The 10,546-nt window shown below is 23.6% G+C and overlaps 1 protein-coding gene across 1 annotated transcript; it reads right to left on the bottom strand.

Moving 5' to 3' along the window:
- Positions 1–1,461: 1,461 nt before the first annotated feature.
- LOC112683360 lies at positions 1,462–8,982 on the bottom strand. The gene is made up of 17 exons (XM_025554366.1): positions 8,700–8,982; positions 6,797–7,066; positions 6,460–6,687; positions 6,085–6,291; positions 4,728–4,946; positions 4,462–4,655; positions 4,162–4,391; positions 3,954–4,084; positions 3,390–3,609; positions 3,174–3,325; positions 2,980–3,102; positions 2,750–2,877; positions 2,525–2,600; positions 2,291–2,434; positions 2,144–2,221; positions 1,872–2,084; positions 1,462–1,809 (listed from the first exon to the last, which is right to left on the bottom strand). Exons 1-17 carry the CDS (start codon positions 8,844–8,846, stop codon positions 1,552–1,554), a joined length of 3,018 nt encoding a protein of 1,005 aa, XP_025410151.1. The 5' UTR covers positions 8,847–8,982; the 3' UTR covers positions 1,462–1,551.
- Positions 8,983–10,546: the final 1,564 nt, after the last annotated feature.

Consider the following 10,546-nt stretch of genomic DNA (forward strand, 5'->3'; position numbering starts at 1 on the left):
TAATTATATAAATTTATAACGTATACTCATTACACATTAAGTGAATCATAAACATAATCATATAGTTAATTTTAAGAAAAAAAATAACAAAAAAAGCAGATTCATTAAATTATTTTAGATCAATGTTTTAACATTAGAAGTTTTAAATATGCAATCATATCAAGTTTGTAAATAAAAAGACTATAGACACATTTTTAATAGCAAAATTAATAAATATTGAATAGATTAAATTTATATATTTTTAATGAAAAAATATTAGTTTAAAAAAAAAAAAATAAAATACCCTTTCCGAATGTCTTGTCTAACAAATTATTTGCTTATTCGTATCACTTTTTATATTTTGCATTTTATGTTATTTAATTAATCTTAATTTTGTTATTATTTTTTTACTTTGTTTAATATTTTACAATAATTAACACATTTTATAATTATGTACCGGTTGTGCATTTGTAGATTTATTTTTTACCAGATTAAAATTGTACTATAAAATGTAATATATCTCTGAATAAATTATAAATAGTGCAATTTTGAGTGCTTTAAACTATTTATTAATTTGGATATTATTATTTTAATAATATTCAAAAACCTCATTACAGGAGAAATATTTGGAAAACTGTACTTAACTAAAATAATTAATAATTTTATTCTCATTACACTTTATAATATTTGCATACAGCTATTTAAGTAAAACTGACTAATAATATATTCAAAATTAACATTTTTCAGGGTATATATACATTATATTTGATAGAAATTTTAAGGTTTTATTTTTAGAACTTTTTTTATCATTATTAAAAAATGGTTATATTAATTTAATTATTTGCAAATTATTCTATAGAATATAGTCAGGTGCTTTATTTTATTTTTCATTATTTAAAATGTGACTAAGTGTTAATTTAACTATTATTTAAAGTCTGGTATAATAATTTTGTGTGATTATTGTGTAGTGATTTGTTCTTATGTTACATTTTGTATGTTTTTTTTTTGTAATAAACTGACTTTTTTAATAATTGTATTTTGCTTATTGAAAATTCCTCAAAACTATTGATAGTTATAAGTTATAACTTATAACTCAATATTAGTATAAATCAGTCAATATGAACATTCCAAGTAGTCTTATCCATCTACTTTATAGAAATCATATAAATAACTGAGCAACTAATTTATACCTTTCAAAAAAATATTACATTTTGTACTACTTAAAATGTAAATTGTATGTGTGTAACATGTGAAATATTTATCAATTATTTTTTATCTGGGCTGTTCAAAATTTATCTGCATATTACGAAATACGATAAATTGATCAGATTTAAATAATACTATTTTAATATTTAAAATTATAGATATACTTGAGCAATCCAGAAGGATATTTACTACATTTGGTTTTTTTCATGTAAATAATGAAAAATTATTATTTTATCCTATTTAAAAGATAATCAACTTTATCATATAATAGAACCTTTTTTTACTTAACTGTTAATAAATACATTTAATAATTGAATATAAAATATTTAAACGTGAGATAATGTAATGAGAAACTTTGATGATGATCTAATGGTTGTAAAATACATTCAGTAAATCATTTACAATTTCAATTTGTTTAGATGAAAGTTGTTTAGTTTTTAATAAATTATACAAATTTTTGTGTGCTGCTGTTAACATATCCAAGTTATTTGGAACATCTATTAAATTGCAAAATTTCTCCATCTCATTTTGGATCAAATATAGACGTGACTCAAACAAATACATTAAATTACTTATGTCAGTTGGTTCTAGGAAACGACACAAATTACAAAATGATGAACAGAGCTGTAAATAAGAATAGTTACTTATTATTTAATATGAATTTGAATATTTTACCAACAACAAACCTGATTTATAAGTTTTTGTTGATGTTTATGCTCACAAATACGAGGTAAATTTTGAGCGTTTTCAAAAGCATCAAACAGTCTATGCCACATTTTCATATAATTAGTACCGTAGAGCTCTCGTTGATTAAACATTAATGATGAACAGGCTACATGTCTGACTTTAAAATTACAGCAGTTTGTAATTAATGTAGATAATGTATTAAACACATTGTTCTGAAAATAAAATATTTAGCTATAATAATATTAATATTGTATTCTACGCATTCATTTACCTTTAGAGTTTCTGATAATTTTTTAATAGAATTTGTTTGATAAAGAGTACCAAGAGAACGACAGCTATTCCATCGGTTCTAATATAAAAAAATAATTATAGATCAAATATTGAATAATTATTTATAATACAATGTATATCAACTAACTTTCATACTATCATTTCCATTTGCAATATTAATCAAAATTTCTATAGATTCTTGAAATAATGGACCGAATTGCTGTATAGTAACATCAGTATGGTCAATTAATGATAGGAAAATACCTAATGCTCTAGTGCCACAAGCTCTGCACTAAATATTAGAATGAATATTAATAATCATAGTAAACTAAATAATTTCAACGAACAACTTGTTAATGTATTAGTTTATTCATTAAATTACCGGTTTACGATCTAGTGTAGAAAGTGCAGCTTTGGCTAAGCATAACAAATTACCATCTTTTATTTCATACAACTCCCTAGAATAAGTTAAAATAATATAAAAATATGATATAAAAAGAGTTTAGTATTCAGAATATTAACTAAAAAAATATATGTATTTATTATTAATGGTATCTTAAAGCTCTTATGGATAATTTCAAATGTAACATATTTTTTAGACACTAACCAATTTTCTAATAATATTTCAGCTAAGCAATTTAATGTCCATGATAATTTTTCTTGAACCAAATTATTTTTATTCACCGATGATACATAAAGCAAACTGTCAATGGTGTGTTCAATATAGACTGGATTCTATAAAAATTACAAAAATATATTAACTTATTATTAAGTAATTAAATCAACTGTTTATTTAATTTTATATTTTATTAAAACACGAATACATGGTTAACTTACTTTTGATAGTTTTTCATATTTAATTAGTGTACCCAATGTTGCTATAGCAGCTGCTTGGATATTTAAGTCTTCATAAGTAATAAATGATAATAATTCATCAGAATAAGAATCAATTAATTCGTCCTATAAAAGTTAAGTTATATAAAATGTAACTGATTGAATATTATCTAAATCACTTTAGATTATTAGCATACTTCAAGTTCATTAAATAAATCCGATCCAATTGTAGATAGACTTTCAATAAGAATAGGTAGTGTTTGTGCATCTTTTTCAGCAAACATTTGTGGTATTAATTTACGAAATATTAACTTCCATTTTTCTAATCGGGCCGATTTATATTCATTCTCTATAACATTCATATTCTAATAAATTGTTCAAAATCACAAAATATTTTATTATAAGATTATAACCTTCTGACACCGCAGACATTTGCTTTAAGCATGACAAAATGTTTTTACGTAACAAAATTTGTTTAGGGTATTTCATATCTTCAATGGCAATATTAATTAACATCCTATTTTCAATCAAACCATGATAATGATTACAGTAACTATTTAATATTTGCCAGCATTGACGGCGTACAATAATTTGAGTATTATCTTGATCACTTTCTAGAAATAATTTTGTTTCCTATAATAATAAACATAAAATAAATAATGAATATCAATAAAAATTATTTCTTCAGACAATCAAAGGGTATTAACAATTAATTTTAAATTTCTGTATTGATATAATATTAGTAAGTGATAATTATAATTATAGAATATAGGTAGTTGACTTTATGTAAAAAATGTATTAAATTTTATGATTAAAATAACATATAACACAATAAATATGAATACATAATATATAATTCTAATAATTTTAATTTAAAAACTGAAAATCAAGAAATCAAGCTTCAAATGAATAAAAAATTATTTATTATTTTTTTTTAAAATATTTATAGTTCTTTTTTTACTTAGATATTCACTTACTTTAAATAAATACAAACATAAATTCACAATTTCGGTTTTTTTTTCAATTAATAATTCTTTTTCTAAATCTGGTAATTCTGAATTAAATATAGATGTCAGACAGCGAAATACACCAATTCTAATATAATTTTCTAGGATAAAATATGTATAAATTAGAATATTATTATTTATAAATTATTAATTTTACAAAGAAAAATATGTTACTAACCACAAGGTTCACATTTCGTATAAACAAGTATAGTGTCTAATACTGATTTAAGAAGATTTTTATTTAATCTCGTGTATGGTGTATTAGTAATCACAGTAGAAAAACAGTGTAAGAGTACAAGACGGACACTATGGGATTCCATACTAAAATCTTTCAACAAAGTATTATGTATTGCAATTATATAATCGGCAAGTATTTCAGACCATGTGGTAAATGCACCCTTCTTTTCTCTTAAAAATGAATTATTCTATAAAACTAATTAATAAACAAATAATAAGTATTTAAAAATGTGTTATTTACCTATATTGCGCTTGAGCAAAATATATTTTTGATCCATTAAAAATAGATGTGATAGCAGTTATAATAGTAGCACGTATTTTAGAAGAAGGTTCTCGAACAGAATTTCCTACTTCAGAAATTAAACAGTTTTGAATGTTCATTGGGCCATCGAAAATTGAGTATAAATATCCTAATAACATTTTTTTCTCAATAATCTATAATCAAATTAAAAATAAGATATGAAAAATATAACTAATTTCAAAATTTAATGTACATATAAAATTTACAGTGAACATTTTTTTCATTGTTTGCGCAGCCAATAATCGTATGTATAAAGTTATATGTCCAGTCACATTTGAAATACATTGTTCATCTTCTGAAAAATCTGAATCTTTAACATTCATCAAAACTTCATCATCAACTGATATGGAAACAAATTTTGGTACTTTATTCTTAGATTCAATAATTCTTTTTTTTTTTTGACGTTGTTTATTCGTCATATTCATCTAAAAGTAATTATTATTACTATTTTATAGTATATGGATAATATCAAAAATACAGAATAGTCATAGGCATAAATTTGCCTACCTAAACGGGGGAGGACTTTAATTTTTAATATAAGAGATTTACAGAGGGCCTGGCTCCATATTCCTTTTCTTCTATATTCCGCAAATAATAATAAATAATAGAATAAATATATTAATATAATTATAAATAAATAATAAAAATTAAAATAACAATGAATTCTAAAATGTATATATTTAAAAATAATATGTTTTAAAGGGTTTATCCCATATAATTAATAAAAATAAAAATAAAATAAAAATAACATACAAATTATAATTTAATACTAAATAAGATTTATTTTTTTAAAATTTAATAATATATTTATATATAAATAAATAAAAGTCTAGCCTGGAGTATTATTATATTTGTAAAGTAAGACCGGTTACGAATTAATAATTCATCATCAGATATATACAAAATTAATTAAATTTTGACTTATTTTATTTCTCCATATTCACTCACCATTTTATTAACTTTGTAGATATCTGATTAATAATCAGTGATTATAAATTTTTAATTTGAAACCGGTCGTATATTACAAATAAAATAATACTCCAAGCTTAGCTTTTATTTATATATTTCTATATACTAACTATTTATTTATTTAATTATATATTAATTTATGAGAATTAAAAATGTAATAATTTTTATTTTATTTTTTATTATTTTGTAATATATTTATATTTATCAGTATATAGTTTGAGAATAACATCTCTATTTTTTTTGTTCTAATAATTTTAAATATAAAATAAATTATATTTAGTTTGAAGCTATATACTGTGTTAGTAATATACTACCTATGTTGCTGAATGCTGATATTTGGTTTACATCACATATAAATTATTGTCTAATACAACACAATTTAAACCTTTTATACATGAATACTATATTTCCTATTTTAGTATAGAGACTTGATAAATATTTTTTCTGCTAAAAATAATAATTTAACAGTCGTAATGAGATATTGGTTGAAGAGTGATGGGATTTTTTAGAGGGCTTATGGAAATTATTAGGAGGCTAAACTCCCCCAATTCAGGTCTATGTGAATAGTATAAATTAATTTTAAATATAACTTACGGTAGGAACTATATCAAGTCTTGATGGATTTTCCCACTGAACAATGGGGGAGGGTTGCAAATCATTAATAAATTTGGATTGATTAAAAATCAAACCAAACCTTAAATATACTAAGACAATAGGTAACAATTTATTGAAATTTTCATTAGTCCACTGTTTAGACTGATCAATAAGTTGTAACAATATTTGTAACGCATATTTTAAAACCTAAAAAAATTATAACTATATTTAGTTAAATTTAAATTTACCAAAGTTCAAATGTCAAATACTAGTTTAACATAGATAACAATATTTATAATTAAAAATAGTTTAATTAATCAGAAAGAATTAACTGTTCCAATATTTTAAAAATATTATTTATTTTTGATAACTTACTTCTTGCTCATAAAGTTGTATATTACTAATTTTATTAATTAACTGTTCCATAAAATGAATTAAATTTATTCCAATAGTGTTAACATACTCATAATCTTTTAAAATAATTATAGTAGCTTCTATTACCTTCATAGAAGTCAGTATGCAAATATTTGTCTGTGTATCTTTTGAGTAGTTTTTTATTTGTTCTAATAATGGTAATAGTAAAACTATTACTTGAGAAACTATCTAAAATAATTTTTTTTTAAACAACATACAATTTCAATGCTTTAAAATTATAATTTTGATAAATACTTAAATATTTTGATCAAATAGGTAGTTTAAAATATTTTCTTACTTTGTTATTGTTGATATTTAATTTTTTATATGCTTGAATAATGCAAACATATAAATTAAGGATTTCATTTAATTGGTTAGATTGGTTTTTATGGTTCTCTAATTGAACAATGGATGATAATATCCAGGAAGTTGTATTTATTAAAAGATTTTCTTCGCCAGAAGTCAGTTTTGGTAATATTTTGATAAGCAAACTACAACATTTAGTTACTAAATTTGTATCTGTTGGACTAATTTCTTGACATACTTGAAATAAACATATAATATCATCCTATGACATAAACAAAAACAAAACCTTTATACAAATCAATAATCTTCAAATTAACAAAGTACAGATTGACTTTTAGCGATAAAAAAAAATTGTAATTAGTAATAGTATAATAATTATATTTATGAATTAGTCATGTAGAAAAATATAATAATAATAATATAATAATTATGCTTATAATCATGAGAATATTTTCCAATCATTAATAAAATATTTGAAATATCTGTAGATAGTACATAAATGAATTAAAATAATGAACAATATTCATGTTGTAAGTTGCGCAATGCAGGCATGGGCAAGATACCGCAAAGTATCTAAATACAAAATACAAAATACTTTAAACATGTATAAATACTTATGAATTAATTTAAGTTAGTTACAATAAAAAAAAAATATATAAATTATAATGTTTATTTATTAACTATTAAATGTTTAAATTTAATTAAATTATAAGTAGTATTATAGTAAAAGTAATTTATACTCCATGTTTTAAATAAAATAATGGTTACCTTTTAAAGAAACTAATTTTTAAAAGTATAATCTGACATACTAGGTCTACACGGAGAATGAATAAGCCCAGTAAATGAAAATATTCGTTCAACAGCAGCTGAAGAGGTTAGGTTTGTGTTATATTTCATAAATATTTATTTTTTTAATTTTGGATAGTTATTTAAGCAACTAAATGATTTATTTCAATTATTTAAAAAACTTATATATTTAAGTTCGTTACTTGACTGTTGTCTTAACTGGTCTGGCTCAGAAGAAAAAATAATAAAAAAACTCTTCTCATTCTTCACTAGATTGGGATTCAATTTCGAACAATTTTGTTATACACTACACTCTATTTCATTAATACATAAATTTTGAATTTTTTTTTTTTCTTGATCACTTATTGTTTTTGGGAGCCAACATAATTTAAATGCAGGGTGAAAACATGTAGCTAAAATAACATAATTAACTTCAGGTATTAAATTCGAAAAAGAATAAAATCTTGTATTCGATGATAATATTAATGAAGTAATCATAGTAGACAAAGATCTTAGTTTTTTTCTTTTAACGATTCAAGCCAGTATTTGAGTGAAAATAATGTTGGAATTAATACACTGTAGTTACAATTAGCTTGGTGTTGTAAATAATCTAAAACACATCAATTTGTTTTAATAAAATTACATACTATTCTAAATACTCTAATTATCTAAATCTTTAAAAACATAATTAGTATTTAAATATTGGAAAACTGTATTTAGTTTTGTTTTGTAAATAAGAAGTTGGCTAATTGAATCAAATAATGAATTCCACCTTGTTAGACATGGATAAATTAAACAATAACCTAATATACTTTTAATAATTTCAGTAGATTTTGGACGTCTTGGCTAATCCACAAATAGTTGCCGTTTCATAATTATTATTACATGCATTTTGAATGTATCTAGATACTAGATACAAGTCTCAAAAAAGTGTTTAAATATATGATACAAGATACATTAAAATAATGTATTTGAATACAATGTACTATATTTATCTTAGATATGTATTTTGAATACTACTATCTAAGATATTGCCCAGCCCTGGCGTAGTGATAAGTAGAAATATTTAATTTTCTTATAATTTAGCAAAGAATAGTTTTTATTATTACTTGATTTCTAATCCATTGGGGTTTAAATACTTGATTAACTTTATCCAAACAAGTGGACACATAAATTTCATTTGGAATCTGTTGGTGATCTGCAATTGCGATTGCCAGTGTAGTGACAGATTCTTTTATAATATATTCTTTATTCATGAAGAATAATTAAACTGAAAACCCAAGCAAAAATTAAAACGTTAAGTTTAACAAAAAAAAGGACGTGAGGGAAGGTGTCTTGAAGCTTTTGCAGAAAGAGATTCTGATGAAAAACGTTACACTATATAGAAAAATGTAGATGATAAAATAGTGGATAGGACATTGATATGCAGCATAGCCAACATTGATATAAAAAATTAATTTAATAAAAAATTTACAACACTACATAAATAATGTTGTTTTTCTCCTGTTCTTCGCCAACGACCATACCACGTTAAATACAACAGTTCTTGTACGATCACTGAGAAGGTAAAGCAACGTCGAACGTAAATTGGTACTTGGATGGGTTACCGCTTGGCAACAACAGACAAACGACAACAAATACTACGTGCCGTTGGCATTTTTTTTTCAGTTCAGTCAGTTTATTATCAAGGCTTAGAACTCTATGCGCTAAAAAGTACTAAAATATGAGCTTAAATATGCGTTAAAAAACATCAAAATATGCGGTATAATATGCAGTAAAAAATTGGAAAATAATTGCTTGAGAATGATAAACTGACTACTGACTAGTGTACACTGTACAATAAAGTCGCTTGCATGCAGATTTAAGTAGTAAAGGTCTGCACGGGCCGATACTTTACAGCCCGGTCCGGCCCGTTAACATTTTTAAAAAGCTCGGCCCGGAAATAGTTTTAGACGAGTAAGCCCCGCCCGGCTCGCAAATAGTTTTAGGTGAGTAAACCCAGCCCGACCCGGTCCGGTAAAATTTTTAGAAAGCCCGGCTCGGTTAGAAATGAAAAAGAAATGATAAAATACTCTTGTCTTTTGTATAACAAATTAAGCAGTAAGTACTAAGTACCTAATATATTATAACGAACTTATTAAATATTATTAATTTAAAACATCACTTTTAATACAATTTCAAAAAAAAATTGTTTATCTTTAACATATTTAATAATAAAAAAAAATCTTATAGAACTAATATTAAAAATTTAAAAAACAAATATCACATAATATACATTTCAGTTTTATTTTAGAGAAGTTCGGGCCGGCCCGTAACTTTTGTTTAAAAAATAGTCCGGCCCGGCACGGATTTTATTTAAGAAAAGTCCAACCCACCCCGGCCCGTAACTTGTGCTAATTGAAGGTCCGGCCCGGCCCGTGCAGGTCTTTAGTAAGTAGTATTATAACGAAAAGAAATAATATTGTGTATAAGCTGATAATCTAATGGTTAAACATAATTGTTTACGAATTATCTATGGTTATACAATTTGTAAATGTCAAGTTACAAAATATTAATACAGCAGTAAATTTGTATAAAAATTAATAACAGCCCTAACCGGCCCGGCGGTGGTCACTATTACGAGTCCTCGGTAGGTACTAAAGTGATTATAATATTATTGCATTGAGAGCCAGACCAATATAAATAATAGCCGTTGAAGAATTCATTTATATTGTCAAACAATATAAAACTTAGAATTTTGGTTGTCATATATCTAATATTTTATTATTATTATTATTATTTTTTTTATCAAATTTATTTATTAAATTATTATTATAATTATATTTCAACTCAACTTAGATAGAATACAAAAATACAAATTAAGTTAAATGATCTAAAAAACTGAGGTGATTACCCCTATGTCTAAGCAAGCTTGCGATGAGAGTGGGAGACTTCAGATATATATAAAAAAAAAAAA

The sequence above is a fragment of the Sipha flava genome, unplaced genomic scaffold, assembly GCF_003268045.1.
Source record: "Sipha flava isolate LNK unplaced genomic scaffold, YSA_version1 224_pilon_pilon, whole genome shotgun sequence".
Classification (NCBI taxonomy): Eukaryota; Metazoa; Arthropoda; class Insecta; order Hemiptera; family Aphididae; genus Sipha; species Sipha flava.